This window comes from Phycomyces blakesleeanus (assembly GCF_001638985.1).
Source record: "Phycomyces blakesleeanus NRRL 1555(-) unplaced genomic scaffold PHYBLscaffold_3, whole genome shotgun sequence".
NCBI classification, from domain to species: Eukaryota; Fungi; Mucoromycota; class Mucoromycetes; order Mucorales; family Phycomycetaceae; genus Phycomyces; species Phycomyces blakesleeanus.
In genome coordinates this window covers 345624-362133 of record NW_017265136.1, presented here as the reverse complement: position 1 = coordinate 362133, position 16510 = coordinate 345624, and the positions used below count along the sequence as shown (strand labels likewise).

Here is a 16510-nt window from a genome sequence, read left to right as displayed (position 1 = left end):
CTTTTAAACCCCCCTCCATTTTTCTTTTTCTTTATATACTTTCATCATTGCCCTTTCCTCTCTTTTTTTCTTTTTCTTTTTCTTTTTCTTTTCATGTCCATTAACCTTAGATTACCCTTTTTTTACCTTCATTCATTTATAGGTAAAATTGATTGTATTATATAGATCACACATTCCCCTCTATCCTCCACCCTCCACCCCAATCCATACATTGGATTTATATACGCAACCACAACATTTTTCTGTTTGTTTCTACTATCAAAATTTCATAATAAAAACAAATTGTATGCAATTCAATTCAATTCAATTCAGTTTAATAACTCTTTTTTTTTGTTTTGTTTCTTTCTAAGTAATGTATATAGGAATAAGAATATTGTCGAGTATTTTATGTGCCTGTGTGCCTGTGTGTGTCTGTGTGTAGTAGAGTGGGAGTGTATTGTGTGTATTGTGTACGTCTGCGTGAATGTAGTATAGTATATAGTGTAATATGGTGTGGTGAAGCAATTTTTTTTGTAATTGTAATTGTAATTGTAATTGTAATTGTAATTGTGTGCGCGTCTTCCTCCTCCTCTTCTTCTTCTTCAAGGTTTGTTCATGGTAAAGGGGTTGATTGTGGATTTGATGTATATAAAGAAGAACAAGAGCAAGGAAAGAGATTTTTGTTCAAATTTTAAATAAATAAATAAATAAAAAAAAATATTATATATATACACACACACACACACACACACTAACATACACACAAATATATATACAAATATATATATTTATGCCTCTCTTTCTCGTCCATATTCTGGCATTTCCATTTCACGACCCCTCCTTCCTTCATCATCACGGTTTCGAGTTTCCTTTCTCTTCTCTCGGACCGTCAATCTCTGTGCCTCTTCTAGCTCTCTTCGAAGTGCTCGGTTAGGGTGCTTGAGATGCATAAAGTTACAAAATCCACCACGGTTGCACTCTGCAATTTCATGCTGTCTACAGCATGCTTCTCTAAAATCTGTCACTGGCGACAATTCAGCATAAAGTGGACGTCCTACAAATGAAATGTATTACAATCAATTATTATTATTATTATTATTATTATTATTATTTGATTTTGTTTGCTAAATAATATAAATATAAAGATACTTTACCAGCATAGAATCGATTGTTCAAACTTTCAACAGCATTGCCGGCATCCTCTTCATACCGATATTGGCAATATACATTGCCTACCAAATGATCACCGACATTGTCACAGACACACATTTCCTCTACTTCACCAAACTTGGCAAGTTCGGTAAAGACGTCTTCGTAAAAGAGATCAAAATCTTCTTGCAACTGTTCCTCTGTCATGTTACATGAGGGATCGTGTGCTGGATTACGGTACATGTTTGCAATGAGAATCGTCTGGGAGAATGTTGGCTTTACGTGTTTTCTAGAACAACGATCGCCGTGACGACATGCTCCAATCTATAAAGGAGTTGAGTATATAATATAGATACATACATGAAGAAATTGTTATAAATTGTGTTTCTCTCTCTCTCTCTCTCTTTATGTTTCTAACAGTTTATATGTCTCTGTCTTTCTTTTTTTTTTTTTTTTTTAAAAAAAATTCTTTTGTATTTGCTGCGAATTGCATTCATTATTATTATTTAAAGAAAAAACTCATATATGTAGAATACATATGGTGTTTATATCTATATATCTTTAGATTATTGTGTTTATATATATAATGAATTTTGTTTGGCTATTTACCTTGAAGTAAAAAGAACAATTGACTCTGAGAGTTTGAGTAAAGGTAAAGAAGACAAATTAGGAGAATGTTTATAAACGTAGTATATCAAATAAATCAAATAAATATATATATATATATATAGACGATGAATAAAATAATAGTAGTAATTTAAGTAGTCTTTCTTTTTGATGCTGCTGTTGTTGCTGTTGTTGTTCTTTATACTTCTTTATTTCTTTTGTACTTCTTTTTATTTGCTTTTTTGTCTTTTTGTTGTTATTGTTGTTGTTGTTCAAATTAACAACATTGTATTTCATTATAATTATAATTACATTATTTATATATATATATATATAAATTTTTTTTTTAAAAAAAAAAGATGTACAAAATGTATTTACTTACTTGTCCTTTTCTGTTCCGTAAATACTAGCAAGATATTCAGCCATTAGATGTACCTGTGAAAAAGTGGATTTATTTTTTTATTTTAAATTTGTATAAAGAGGGAGGGATTGGAATGGAAGATGCTTGGACGAGGAAAAAGCCACTTCATTTTATAGGATCGGGGTTGCTGACGTAGCATCGTAATCACAATCTTTAATTTATATTGTATATATATATATAATACTCTATTTGCACCACTAGAAATCCAGACAATAGTAAAAAAGAAAAAAAAAAAGAAGTTTACTGTTTTTTTTTGCATTCTTTCTTGAATGTTCTTATATATTTATAATCAATAGGTAGATATAGATATATAAATATGTTTCAGATTTGTAATGGAACCAATAGTTACAAGTCATTAAAAGTCAATAACAAAAAAAAATTGGTTATTATTTATTTTTTTACAAGTAAATGTTTCAAAGACAAGTATCGATCTGGACAGACAGATATATATATATATAATGAAGTAGCAAATGTTAATTGTATTTATTTACTTCAAAAATAATATTATACATATGAATATTTTTGTATGTATCTATGTATGTATCTATGTATGTATGTATATATGCAAGTACTATGTCCTCTTCTTCTTTTGTAGATAAATATATATATATAAAGGTAAAGGATAAAGGATAATTATAATTATAATTATAATATAAAGGTGTAGAAAGGTCTTTTTTGTTCTTCTTCTTCCTTAAATTTCAAGCAGTTCTTTGCCATTACGAGCAGATCTGATTTGTTTGGTGCGCAACTTTTCCCGCTTATCATATACATAACGCTTGTCTACATTGCTCAGCTCTCCCGGATCATCATCGTCCGAATCAGCAGCAGAGCCAGTTCCGAACCGACATGAATAGTGAAATACTTGTCTTAGCATATCATTTGTCTTTTTTTTTTTTTTTTTTTTTTGGTGATAATAATTAGCAAATAAATTCAATTCAATTAATTCAAATTTACCTTTATGTGTTGTTGAAGACCTTGTCCAATGGCTCTTCTAAAAGCATTCAACAAAAGGATTTTGGCTACAAAGAAAGACATATAAGTAAAAAAATAAAATAAAAAATAAATAAAAGTCTTACACCATCCTCGGAATGTGAGAATACGCCCACTGATCTTCAATTCTTCCACTGGCCGGGTTCCTTCTTCAACGCTCTTGATCACATCTCTGAACACAGACTTTTGTTCTGCACGATCATTCTTGCTTCGACGACGATTGCTATCTACAGACAGATCGCGCAAGGTGTGTATTAACCCGTCCATGTTGTCGTACTCGGGCCACTCTGTATCGTCCACATCCTCTTCTTCTTCAATATGTTCAGTGTAGACCCGCACAGATTCAAACATCAAGGCAATATTTTCTCCTGCGGCTACTCTGACGTCCTTTTCTGAAGATTCTAGTAGCATTTCATGCACTGGAACAACTCTATATAATAATCAATAATCAATATATATATAAAAAGGGGACTTACTTTTCTACTTCTTCCCATAAAACGTCAAAATCAACAGCACCTTCACAGAATGTGGAGATGTAGAGTAAACCATAGGCCCGTAATGCTGCACAGGTCAAATGTTCGATCTGCTGAGACGAGATTCCTTCGAGTTGAACTTCCTCTCCTCCGGTTTCGATTATATCAAAGATAAAGTCGCGCAGCAATTGAGTATCGATATCAGAAGCACCAATAAATGCGATAAGAGCAATACTATGCAGGCACTGAATATAAGAGTTAGATTATGCATTTGTTTGTTTGTTTGTTTGTTTATTAAGTATTTAATTTAATTTAATTTAATTTAATTTAATTTAATTAATACCTGAATCTTGAGATCACATTCAAAGGAATTCACAAGTGTGCTTCGAAGACTGTTTGCAACAAGCTGATAATGGTCTTCTTCTTCTCCGAGTGAGATTTCTCCATGGTTAATAAAGGCAAGCGGCATTGCTTTTGCGGCCAGGATGCTTTCTTTGGTGCTGTTTCCCTTTTGCAGGGATTTTCTCAAAAGGATCAACAATTCTCGGTTACGGTTTTCCAAGACTTCGGAAGCATTATGCATAGTCAATCCATTGATAATATTTGTCAGAGCTTCTTCTCTTGTACTATAAACATTTGCGTATTGATTATTAATATTCTTAATTCTATATTTATATCATATTATGGTTTGGTTGAGCTTCTTGCCTGGTGCGATTTGTTCCAAGATCATCAATGGCTTGATTGAGTTTGTCGACCCAGTTTGAATTAGTTGTAATCGGTTCATTGTCTTGGTCTTCCAAGGCTCCCTTTTTTGCTGAATGTTTTTTGGTAGGCATTGGCATGTTCTAATCGGAATGCTATTCCAAAAATTATATATATATATATATATATATATTATATGTATGTATGTAAAGAGTAATAGCTAAAGAAGAACAAGAAGAATATAAAATCAAAATTATAAGCACTATATTTATTTTTTATTTTTTTATTTTTATTCTTTACACAAGTATATAAATAATTATAATCATTTTAGGCTTCCGTTGCAGGAATTTTTTTTTTTTTATTATTATTTTTGTTAAAAATATTTTCTTATCTATTTTGGGCAAGTTATTTTAAATGAGCTGTGGGTTTTTGATATCTTTTCTCTTTCGTGCACATTCTTTTTGAATCTTTTGAATCTTTTGAATTTTTTTTTTTCTTGAAGGTTTGTATCTGTAAAATGATTTTCTTTTATGATTCCAAAAGATTACAATAATTTGAAACACTTCATCTTGTATATACATAACTTTTTTTTTAAAAATATATATATATATATATGCTTCTTATTATTAACACATCTTTACATAAAGCATAAATAAGAATGAAAGGGGAGAAAGGCATAGGTTAATATTTTTCAATCTACGGTGACTGTTTACGTGAACATGACGTACCAAAAAATAAAATAAAAAGGGTAACTCAATCAATCTATGAATCCTGGATTTTATTTGATTTTATTCTTGGTTTCTGGTTCAATTTTATTTGTTATTTAATTCTAATACGTCATCTCTTTATTTTCTTTGGGAAACATTACGGACAGCCTGGCAGGACAGCCTGAAAGTATATGATATCAGTCATAATAAGGAGTTTAATGGCTATACATATTTTTTTGGGTCGGGGTCAGACTTTACAGCAATCTTACGGTAACCACGTTTCTTGGTGGGGTACGATATTTCTATCTAACCGGACTAATCAATTCTGGCTACATGTCCGGAGACCGGCGTCTTTATCTAATCCTTTAGAGAAAAATGGTGTGTCCTCAAAGAAATACAATATATTCATTGTACGCATTAGCTTTACTACTTTGTCCCTACACTTTGTATTCATTAATCTCTCACCAGGCACCTAACTTTCATTACTTAAAGAACCACAGCCTGTATTTGAGAAACTTAATAATAAGATGCTGTCTCATACGAAAAACAAATTCCGTATATTCAATTAATGGCCCTGAATATAGACTTGACAAAGAAATAATCATTAATCGCAAATACCCTATATCAATAGCCATTTATGCAAAGGACTATAAGGAGTTGTTGTCATTAGACTGTGGCGCAATCCTGTTTGATATCTTACTATTTATTGACCTGTTTACGCGTATCATGTCTTTGTCTTTCTTTCACCTAAATATTCCCAGAGTTCAGCAGCACCAGCTGGTAAGTAACCCCCATCCGCTCTTTTTCTGAAAATTACAAAAGAATGTCTTTGTTCAAATATTTTGTATCCATAGGAGCCAGATAGAGTTATTTCATGCCGAAAAAAAAAGGCTACGATTTGTGGTCCGGTAGAATAAAAATGTCGCCCCTCACCAAGAAATACCGTCCCCCCTAAACTAAGGGTACACGCTGTCCAGGCTGTCCTGCCAGGCTGTCCGCAAGGTTCTCCTTTTCTTTGTAATGCAATCATATATCAAGAAATTGTTGTAATAATTTATGCCATTCACCAGCGTACGAGGGAATTGAAAGAAAAATTACTTTTCATAGTAATTTATTCGATTCCGAATTGACAAAATTCCTAAAATAAGGACTCTAGTTACAAAAAGGAATATACTAAACGACCATACTTTAAAAAGCTCATTTTATATAGCCAAAATGAAACAAATCATTAACAAAAAAAATAAAAATGGGTAGGGTATTGTAGTAAATAATTAAAAAAAAAACAGATGCTGAATAACAATCGTAATCGTATATGTCGTGGTTCAATTCCCTCGTACGCTGGTGAATGGCATAAATCGAGCGTTGACTGTATGTTGACACCCCTTCCTCTTCTCCTCGTATTGTAAATACGGTGATTAGTAATGATGAAGCGATAAACTGTAGGCAAAAACAAAACAAAACAATGACAACAACTCGTGAAAGAAATGCCACTCATTCTTTTTATTATGTTTTGCCGTAGGCTCTGATTCTTCATCTGTTCCTTCTGACAAGTCTACCTACAATAATTGTAAGTGATTGCTTATTCGAGTGCATTGTGAAGCTGATTGTGTGAATGCTGATATTGTCTCAACCACTTAGTAAAGCCAACGAAACACTGTGTACTTGATTTATTCAACTGCATCGCATCGAAAGATGCACCAGTGAACAGATAATTATACACATTTGGTCATTGGAACAACATCGAATTATTTGACTTTGTCAAGAGCTTTATGCCGAATATAGTTGTCATTTACTCTCCCACACAAATGATTGATTGGTTGTCAAAGGATGGTTGATTTTGCTACTCACAAGTTACACGCATCGGTCGCAAAAGAGAAAAGCGACAATCTTTGTGGATTGTCAAGCAAGACCATTGGGGTGAGTATATAAATTACGGTGCATGTCACTAAAAAAAAAACAAAAGTGCAAAAACAAACAGTCTTTTTTTTTATAGATGAAGTCTTGAAAATCACCTTGAACACGAAATCGTTTTTGGACGCATCAATGGAATCACATGGTTGGATCAATGTCGGTTATGCACAAAAATCACGCACAAATGAACCTGTGAAAAACAAGATCAAGCCAATACAAAAGATGACAGATTTCCTCCTTATCAAATGTCACTGTGCGAAAGTCTTCTTATCCCCCCCCCCATGTGCTCCTCTGGATCGAAATTATGCCAACATGATACAAAGCTGTCAGGACTGGATTGTAATTGACACTCAGTCACAGTATTATCCAATCATAAGATATTGCCTTATTAAGAATGTTAATAAGCAATGACAAAGAAGTAGTTGGTAACAAATCACTTAGTAATAACTACTTAGCAAATATCGTCTCTTAGTCATTCACCAATTATATCATATATCCCAAAACATATAAATATCTCAAATATTCCAACAAATAAACATTATCTTTATCTTCATATTCGTTCTATTCATATTCTCTTATTGTGTGACTTCTCGCACATTACAAAGCCGACTCTCAATCTCATGGACAGTGTTCGCCATAAGCATAGCAATATGCAAGGTGGACAGCAACGAAACTGGAAGTTAATAGTTAGCCATTTTTCTTTATATCCGCCTAAGATTTGATTATATTTGCGAAATCAACCAACTTTTCCGTACGGCTTGTTGTGTTGGACTACACTGGCTTATCCACGGATCCCATGGATATACGAAAATTTGTCAGGTATGAAAACAATTGCCTATAAATCATGGATTTCTCGTATGAACAGCGCTCACATTTTTTATTGTATCCATAGAGAACTTAAATCAATCAAGGAACTGGCTGTATACCATGGACACAAATTCGAATCAATACCACGACAAAACGTTCTTCATGGAAATCTTATCAACAAATTTGATTGTCGGCCTGGTTGTGTCAAGCGTTCGTTGATATGAACTTCCTTATTTCATCTCACCTATCCACCTTACTCCAATGATTAATTAATGATACCAATTTTTCTATTGTTCCCGCAACTCGCAGCGTATTTTCTCACTTGTGAAAAAAATAAAAGAGAAATCCGTAAATCGTTCTGCTCTTATTCACCAACACTATATTTGCTTTCACTCTTATGTTATGCACCACATCTCATCTATTTACAGAAAATTCAAAGAGAAAAAATTACCAAAGGCAGACTTAAAACTTGGCATAAGTAATTTCCTTTTTTACATGAAATTGTGCCCAATCGTTGACGCACTTTGCCTCCACATCATCACCACCACCTTTTGCCTTCATGGAGTCTTCTTGAAGCTCACTGGGGTGCTCGAGGCTTTTTTTTTCCATGCTGCGTGAGAGATGTTTGCGGTCAGTGGCCATTACATTGGTTCCCTGTTTTGACATTTATTCTAACACTTGTAAGAATGCGAAACGAAACCTTTGAAGTGACCTTTTTCTACATTATTGCACGCTTCTGTAATTCTCTTTGATAAAGTGTCTTCCTGCAAAAACCTATGGCGCTTAATCTTACTTTTTGCTATTGCCTAGAACTGTTCTATTGGGTTAAGCTCCGGATAGTATGTAGGAAGATATACACATTTATATCCTCGATATAAAATGTATTTCCTTATGTTTTCATGCGTGTGAATGGGTGCATTATCTATGACTATATAATGACCCTTCATATGAGGGTGTTTGTCCATTTCATCGAGTCATTTTTAAGAAATTTATGTAGTGGCCAGTCACAGTCCCTGAGCTTACATACCCCCTTCCGTCTTTCTCTTCTTTGCAGGTCTTGGTTTTTTTACGCCAACTGTGATCAAACCTGCAGCTGAGATAACACCCAGTATCGATGTTGTGTTTGCTCTCGTGGTAGGCCGAGTAACAATGGCACGCGTACCTTTTTTGGACCAAGCTCTTGAGTGTTTCATATTGATATCAAAAGCTGACTCGTCAAGAAACACGTAATTCGTCAAAAGATTCGTATCAGTATTTTCCCATTTACGAACCCAATCATGTCTCTCTTCAATCTTTTCTAGGCTGTTTCTTTCGATAGAATGGAAGTCAGCTTTCTTCAAAGAAAGATTGCACTCACTTCTCATGAAATTATAAACAGTGCTACGTGAAACTTTAAGATCATTGAACCGATTCAACAAATGTTCAGTCATTTCAACAACAGCAGCAGAAGGATTAGCATCAATGAAGTCGATAACAGCAGTTTTATGCTCTTCGCTCAAGATACATTTACGACCAACCTGCTTACAAACCTCGAAAATACTATCAGGACGCATATTGTACTGCTTAATCCATCTCTGCGCAGTTCGAATGTGAATACCCAACTGCTTCACTGCAGCTGATGCGCTCATACACTTTTCAATCTTCAGGTCGAAAAATCGAGCCTTATCCTGAACGGTGTACCGCACGTAATCACGTTTTGTGTCTGCTTCTTTCATACGGATGTCTTCATCTTTTGGCTTTTCTATCAACATTGGACAAACCGATGAAGATTCACAAGAGGGCATATTTTTCAAGTACTCGCTATGAGTCGCAATCGACTCTACAATAAATTAATTCTGATCAACGATATATTCCATGGGTTCAGGGCCTCCATTCTCATCGACATTTCCATGTCCATCTTCAAATAAAAATATTGCACTCATGTTAAACTTTAAACAATTGAAGAAACGAAAAAAAAAACAGACCCAGGAGATGAAATGACCTACTTTTATATTTTTCGAGTGTTCCAAGAAATCATCGTAACACGACTTCATTTTCAAATGCACGACATGGTTCCCGGAAAGTACGAAATTGACTGTTGGAAGCACTGTACATTATATAAAATCTCAATAATTTCAATAAAGATAGATACCTAAGATACTTGTTACGTCACATTTTAATCCCCATTTGTATCTACTGATTCTTTCCGTCTTTCCTTTCCTTCCTGCTAAAGTTGTATTTTATTTTTCTTGACAAGAAAAAAAAAAAAAAAGAAAACTCAATCATGTTGCGATTCAAAAAGCATGAACAAGGTGAGTCAATCTTTCTAACCTTTATTGTTTGATATAAAAAAAAGAAGAAGAAAAGAAATCATTCATTCAACCATCTACTTACTTTTCTTAACCACTTTTTTAAATAAATGTATATGCATTCCATTTTAATTCTATAATTTCTTTTTTTTAGAGGAATCCTCTTCTCAATCTAAAGCATTGACCAATCGTGACGATCGTGATGAGGGAAAGCAAAGCAGTCGAGCACCTCACTCGTCGAACCGGTCCCGCTCTCCTCGTAGAGATCGATCGCCTCGCAAAGAACGTTCGTCTTCACGCAGGAGTCGATCGCCTCGCAAAGACCGCACGTCTTCACACAGAAGCCGTTCGCCCCGCAAAGACCGCACATCTTCGTACAGAAGTGGATCCCCTCGCCGAGATGAGCGTCGTTTATCAAGGAGATCGCGATCAAGATCTCCCAAGAAAACCAAAACTCCTCGGCCACGCAGCAAATCTCCACCAAAAAAGATTGTAACTGAAAAGGTAAGACATAAACATATATAAAAAGTTCTTTTTTTTTTTAAAAAAAAAATATACTAATACTAATACTAATACTTTTAATAATAATAATAATAATAATATTTAAATATATGTATTATAGCCTAAAATCATTCAAAAGGTTCAACCTAGATATAGTTTGATTGAATTAGAGGTCAATGATAGATTGGGCAAGAAAGTTCGTGTGAAATGTAGTCCCTCAGACACGGTTGGCGACTTTAAGAAATTGGTCGCAGCTCAGATCGGTACAGAACCTCAAAAGATCGTACTGAAGAAGTGGTACAAGGAATTCAAGGATCATATTACATTGAGTGATTGTAAGTTTTATTGATTTGTTCTTTTATATATATATATTTACTTGCTTGATATTTTTTTTATAGATGAGCTCAACAATGGAATGAACTTGGAATTGTACTACAGATAAAAACACATTCATTCATAAACATTCAACACATAATACACAACATAAGCTGTCTATTCATCATATTTGAATTTGCATCCCATTTTCATACACATACATACATTTCAATATTCATTTTTGTTCTTTTTTCATCTATAATTTTTTTTGATCATTATTATCATTATTATTATTATTGTACAAATAATTATCGCAATGATTTTACGTATAGATGTTGTTAGTCCAATCTCTGGTCAAGATAGAATTGGGACCAGAAGAGATTAGGACAATAAAATATTATCCAGATCATTAAAAAAAAAAGAATCAATTATTAGATACATTTTATGCTCTTTCACTATCAATTCTTTACTTCCAATTCTTTCAAAGCGATATATGCGTTTATATTTACATTTGCATTTTAAAAAAAAAATCTTGAAAGCAAGAAAAAGGTTCATGGTAACTACAATTGGAAAAAAAAAGAAAAGAAAAAAGGTGCTACTTTTGTTCTTTCTATTGTTCTGATTTTCAATGCGATATATAAATAACGATGACCGCTATATGGTACCGGTGCCAAAGGGGAGTATTTAATCCGAAAAATAAATAAAGGTCCTCTTTTATTTATTTACTACTTGCTCAAAAAAATAATAATACCATAGTGTGTATATATGTCAACAACATATTAGGCTTAATTTTACCCCGAGTTTGTCTGGCTTTTGTTGTCATGGAAACCATAAAAAAATAAAAGTTTGTTGAGAAAATTAAAGTATTTATTTATTTATTAAAATAAAATAAAATAAATCCTTGGCATATGTTAGATCAAACTGTATTTATCCGGTTAGAAAGAAAAGAAAGAGAAAAATGTGGAGTATATGTGAATTACACAAAGTCCTCCCCCAGTCTTTATCTGTGCGGGAGTCGATCGAAGAAATCAAATTATAGAGATACGCTTCTTAAAGAAGAATGGATATATCTGTATCTATAAGAAAATTATTTATAGACGCATCATTAAATTAGCCTTTTTATTTTTATTTTATTAATTGTACTTTAACAATTTCACAAGTATAGGTCTTTATTACTATCGAGCCGTATACTTTATAGACTATTGGCCCTGAAAAAGCCTTTATATATATATATATATTCAAAATGTGATCTTGATGATCAAGGCTCTTGTTTCAAACAAATTAGGTTTGATCTGTAAACCCAAGCCTGCCCTGTTTTTCTTTTCTTTTTCTTTCCTTTGACATTCAAGGGTGCGTCACTGGTTTTTTTTATATTTGAGAATTAAAAGTATAGAATATAATAGAATATAAAGATGTTGTTATTTGACATACAGTCGTTCCAACGCCAAAAGGCGGCTTTTTAAATGAAAAGGCGGTTAATAAATATTTCTAAAGGGCGGCTTTTCAATTCCCAAAAGGCGGCTTTTTTTAATTCAAGGGCGGTTTTCGATAATCCAAAGGGCGGTTTTTTTAGACCTTTTCTTTTTGTTAAACTTCGTTTTTTTTTTTTCAAATAAATATGAAGACTACTCGCTTTTATTATGAAGACGGCCAGGGAAAATTGGTTGATGAGGAAGGAAACGATGCGATGGACTGGGTTGAGGAAGCTACTCCTTTTCACTTAAGAACTCTGACTCGTATCACAGAGTATTGTAGAAAGCAAGAGGAAGAGGGGGTTTCCTCTGAAGATTCCTTGGGAAATCTTGATGCTGATATGGAGGAAGTCATAGCTATAGTTAAGAAGCAGAAAAGACTTCATCACAAATACTCAAACGAGCAAAAGCTCACTTTTGTGTATTATAACCGAATTAAATTATTTAACACAGCTAAGTCAGGGTGCTTAGCAGGCGGCATAGCCAAGAGAACAGCACAGAAATGGGCCAAGAAACTCAAAGAGGATAAGGATTGGAACATATTTGAAAAACAAACCAATTTGGTCAATAGACTAAAACCACAATTGGATGAGAGACATAAGGTTCACCTGTTAGAATGTTACAATAATTGTCCACAAGCACAGGTGCTTGATGCAATGGAATCACTCACTCAAAAATTCTCTGATCTGACTGTGAAGAAAAGTACTGTTCACAACTTTCTTAAGAATGAGTGCAACCTTTCTTTTAAGAAGTTAACACACTTGCCGGTTGCTAGAAATAATTCAGATAAGATCCAAGCTCGTAAAAATTGGGTCATCAAGTGGACTGCTACTGATATGAATTATTTGGAAAACTGTGTATTCGTGGACGAGTCTGCATTTGATAGAAACATGAGACCTCCTAGCGAATGGTCTGTAAAAGGAACACCCGCTATTACGACCACTCCAACCACTAAAGCTGTGTCTCATACTGTATTAGGCGCCATATCAACAAAGTTTGTTGTTGCTATAGAACTCCGTAATCCTCAAGAAGAAAGCTCTAAGAGAATTAAAATTGTTCACAGTGGTAGTAAAAGAAAAGCACCTACTGAAAAAAAGAAAAAATCTGGGGGTACAGAAACTGGTCACTACGTTAGGTTTCTCAAGAAGTGCATGGATGAAATGGATTTGTATCCAGAACTAAAAGGCCATTATATTGTGATGGACAATGTGCCCATACATACTGCTGACCGGATTGATGAAATGATTACTGAAAGAGGTTACAGAAGCATCTACCTCCCTCCTTATTCCCCCGAGCTCAACCCAATAGAGAATTTCTGGTCCATTGTCAAAAATAAGGTAAAACGAAGTTCGTTTAAAGATGCTGAAGATCTAGCCACTCGTATCGCTGAAGCTTGCAATAACATCCCTCCCGAGCATTTGAATGCGTTTGCTCAACACTCTGGTAATTGCTTTGATATCTGCTTGCGCGGAGACCCTTTATAAAGCTTTTTAATAAAGATATAACTATTTGATTCTAAAACAATAAAACAAACTTTGAAGTGAAAAACCGAAATTTGAAAAATTGAAAGGCGCCTTTTGGGTTTAAAAAAACTGCCCTTGAATTAAAAAGAGCCAATTGAACAGTTCTGGGCATCGGCAAAAGGCAAAGTGAAGTGCCACAAGCTTGAAGATAATTAAAAAGGACAGAAATTATGTGCGTTCTTGTTCTTTGTACACTTTTCACCCACCCTCCTCTTAAATCAAACCCATAATCAAACCCATTTGGATCTGGATCTTCATGATCTGGATCTTCAATTTGGAAATTATAATTAAACGCCTTACAGCACTTATAATTTATTCCTATTATTGTTTTTACTTTTATTCTTTTTATATTTTCTATGAGACAACACAAGTCTTCTTTACAAACTTTAATAACTGCAGCCATGTTGACGGTACCAAAATCGAAATGCAAGCAATGTCTTAAGCCCATTCATTCCACAAGAAATAAAATAAGGCTCTGTCAAGACTGTAGGAAAATACCAATGGAGAACCCGCAAGCCTTCAGTTTTGAAGAAGGTTCTGAGCAAGCTTTAGGCACGCAAGGTCAAACTGTTAGTCAAAGAAAAAGATCACATCATTTTGTACATTCTGTGGACTGTCAACCATTCAGCTTGGAGGTATTTGATTGCAATAAACGTACAAAGCTTTCAACAACGTTTGCTTTGATGACAAACGATTCTGCCCTTAGTCTTACTTCTTTGATTGATTTCCAAAATAATATCACGTCTGGTATTTTTGACGGAAGGGTTTCTTTCTCATCAAATGATACAATCGAACCAGTGTTAAAAGACAGTGCTTGTATCTCTGCCAAGCTCGAAATGACTGTACGCACCTCTACTGTTCCAAAACTCTTGCAGGAGCTAGGGCCATATCAAGAAATTGATGCGATGGTACTAGACTTACTAAACTACGATTTCCGGCTCAGATCTGAATTGATTGAATTAATACCACCATTATTCTGCAGTGCATTGCTTCACGATAGCATCACTTTACTTATTATTACGTGCGAAGTGTACAGCCATCACTCTTCAGTTGATATACACTCCGAGTCAACTGAATCCTCTGTTCCCAGCGAATCCTCCAGATACAAGAATCACATGTCCTGTACTACATATGAAAAATCGGATGGTGGTGCTATGAAACTGAAGCTTATCATTGGAACAAAGACCGTCAACCTTTTGATTACTTGCTCTGCTGAAATATCAACTGAACCTAAAATCAACATTGGACCTGGTGTAGAGTTTGGTCATGGTTCAATCACGGACTCAAATTGCAAAATCTACTTGATGAAATCAAAAGTTGAAGAATTTTTAAAAATGTTTGAGACCTTCAAATTAAATCCTTTACACGTCAATATATCAAATTTGAGACAAATTACATCGAGTTTCAGCAAATGCTCATCTTATTTACTATGGAGATCTACATTGCAAGAATTTGACAGTAGTATCTACTTGCTGGCAACAGTGTTCACTCTTTGTGACTTACCAAACAAAGATGGATATGGCGTTGAAGCAACATCTGGTGCTAAACTTGGTTCTCAAATATTACAAATACTTGCAAAAGCGATATTAGTCAACAAAGGTGTCATCCAGCCCAGTGATTTCTATAACGTTTTATTGGAGTATGAGAGTATAATGAAACAAAAATGCGATGTAAAAGAGTGGTTCTCGATCATTAAAGTATTGGATGGAATAACTGCAAGTCTAATTTCTAGTGAATTGAGCGTACCCTCCTTCTGCAACAACAATGGTGGATCAGTCAGTGAAGTCGCCAATAAATTAAGCAGCTCAATTTCCACAGCAAATAATATGATTGCAAAAAATGTCAAGAAGAAGTTATTACAATTATACCAGTAGTCATTAAATGCATATTATATTAGTTAATAAAAAAAATAACGAGATTACTTTATTCCAGCCGTTATAACTTCCATTGAGCCTTTGACTGAAGGATAAACCACAATGCTTCATTTACCCCCATTAGTAAAATAGCATCAATTTATCCATTTTCAATACGTACAACCCAATCATTTATACAATCGTCCACGTCATATGTTGATGCTTCTTGTCTCCACTGCACATTAGAATAAAAGGAAGAGTTCAATTACCCCAACGCTAAAATATTATTTCCTTTGTCAACAACCAAACATATGTTTTCTTTTCACCATCATATCTCAGGGCCAACCTTTAATTGCAACCATTTATTAGCTCGCGAGCTCCAAATATTTGTAGTGTAAGACATTTAGTTTTTTACAATCGCAGTATAAGAAATAAGAATATCACGCTGAAGAAAAAAGCACTGTTTAAAAAGCACTAATTTCAAACAATAATGACCAGTCTTGAATAAAACAAGTGCCGGAGTACTAATTCACACACTCATGGCTACACTTGAATGAAATCAGTACTTGAGTACTGATTTCACACAGTCACAGCTGCGCTCAAATGAAATCAGTACTTGAGTACCGATTTCACACATTCATGGCTGCGCTCGAATGAAATCAGTACTTGAATACCGATTTCGCACATTCATGGCTGCGCTCAAATGAAATCAGTACTTGAGTACCGATTTCACACATTCACAGCTGCGCTCAAATGAAATCAGTACTTGAGTACCGATTTCACACATTCACAGCTACGCTTGAATAAAATACC

At 34.2% G+C, this 16510-nt stretch overlaps 7 protein-coding genes across 7 annotated transcripts; 5 read left to right on the top strand and 2 right to left on the bottom strand.

Moving 5' to 3' along the window:
- Nucleotides 1-836: 836 nt before the first annotated feature.
- PHYBLDRAFT_13677 (CCCH-type zinc finger transcription factor) lies at nt 837-2160 on the bottom strand (the record flags this gene model as incomplete). Its single annotated transcript, XM_018429812.1, has 4 exons — nt 837-1033; nt 1134-1452; nt 1738-1762; nt 2117-2160. Coding segments are annotated over 4 exons (585 nt in total), but the record flags the coding sequence as incomplete, so codon positions are not given.
- Nucleotides 2161-2846: 686 nt separating this feature from the next.
- PHYBLDRAFT_163377 (hypothetical protein) lies at nt 2847-4201 on the bottom strand (the record flags this gene model as incomplete). Its single annotated transcript, XM_018434783.1, has 5 exons — nt 2847-3038; nt 3110-3174; nt 3232-3575; nt 3622-3863; nt 3962-4201. The coding sequence occupies 5 exons, from the start codon at nt 4199-4201 to the stop codon at nt 2847-2849; spliced, it is 1083 nt and encodes a 360-aa protein (XP_018296302.1).
- A 1104-nt stretch (nt 4202-5305) lies between these two features.
- Nucleotides 5306-6696, top strand: PHYBLDRAFT_157505 (hypothetical protein; the record flags this gene model as incomplete). Its single annotated transcript, XM_018433629.1, has 6 exons — nt 5306-5405; nt 5496-5807; nt 5882-6277; nt 6388-6466; nt 6547-6594; nt 6666-6696. Coding segments are annotated over exons 1-3 (373 nt in total), but the record flags the coding sequence as incomplete, so codon positions are not given.
- Nucleotides 6697-6748: 52 nt separating this feature from the next.
- Nucleotides 6749-7490, top strand: PHYBLDRAFT_157504 (hypothetical protein). Its single transcript, XM_018433628.1, has 2 exons — nt 6749-6944; nt 7021-7490. Exon 2 carries the CDS (start codon nt 7071-7073, stop codon nt 7347-7349), a length of 279 nt encoding a protein of 92 aa, XP_018296300.1. The 5' UTR covers nt 6749-6944; nt 7021-7070; the 3' UTR covers nt 7350-7490.
- Nucleotides 7491-10691: 3201 nt separating this feature from the next.
- Nucleotides 10692-10976, top strand: PHYBLDRAFT_107936 (hypothetical protein; the record flags this gene model as incomplete). Its single annotated transcript, XM_018428021.1, has 2 exons — nt 10692-10869; nt 10933-10976. Coding segments are annotated over 2 exons (222 nt in total), but the record flags the coding sequence as incomplete, so codon positions are not given.
- Nucleotides 10977-12467: 1491 nt separating this feature from the next.
- PHYBLDRAFT_163373 (hypothetical protein) lies at nt 12468-13805 on the top strand (the record flags this gene model as incomplete). The annotated part of the gene is made up of 2 exons (XM_018434782.1): nt 12468-13431; nt 13696-13805. The coding sequence occupies 2 exons, from the start codon at nt 12468-12470 to the stop codon at nt 13803-13805; spliced, it is 1074 nt and encodes a 357-aa protein (XP_018296298.1).
- A 539-nt stretch (nt 13806-14344) lies between these two features.
- On the top strand, nt 14345-15718 carry PHYBLDRAFT_163372 (hypothetical protein; the record flags this gene model as incomplete). Its single annotated transcript, XM_018434781.1, has 1 exon — nt 14345-15718. The coding sequence occupies one exon, from the start codon at nt 14345-14347 to the stop codon at nt 15716-15718; it is 1374 nt and encodes a 457-aa protein (XP_018296297.1).
- Nucleotides 15719-16510: the final 792 nt, after the last annotated feature.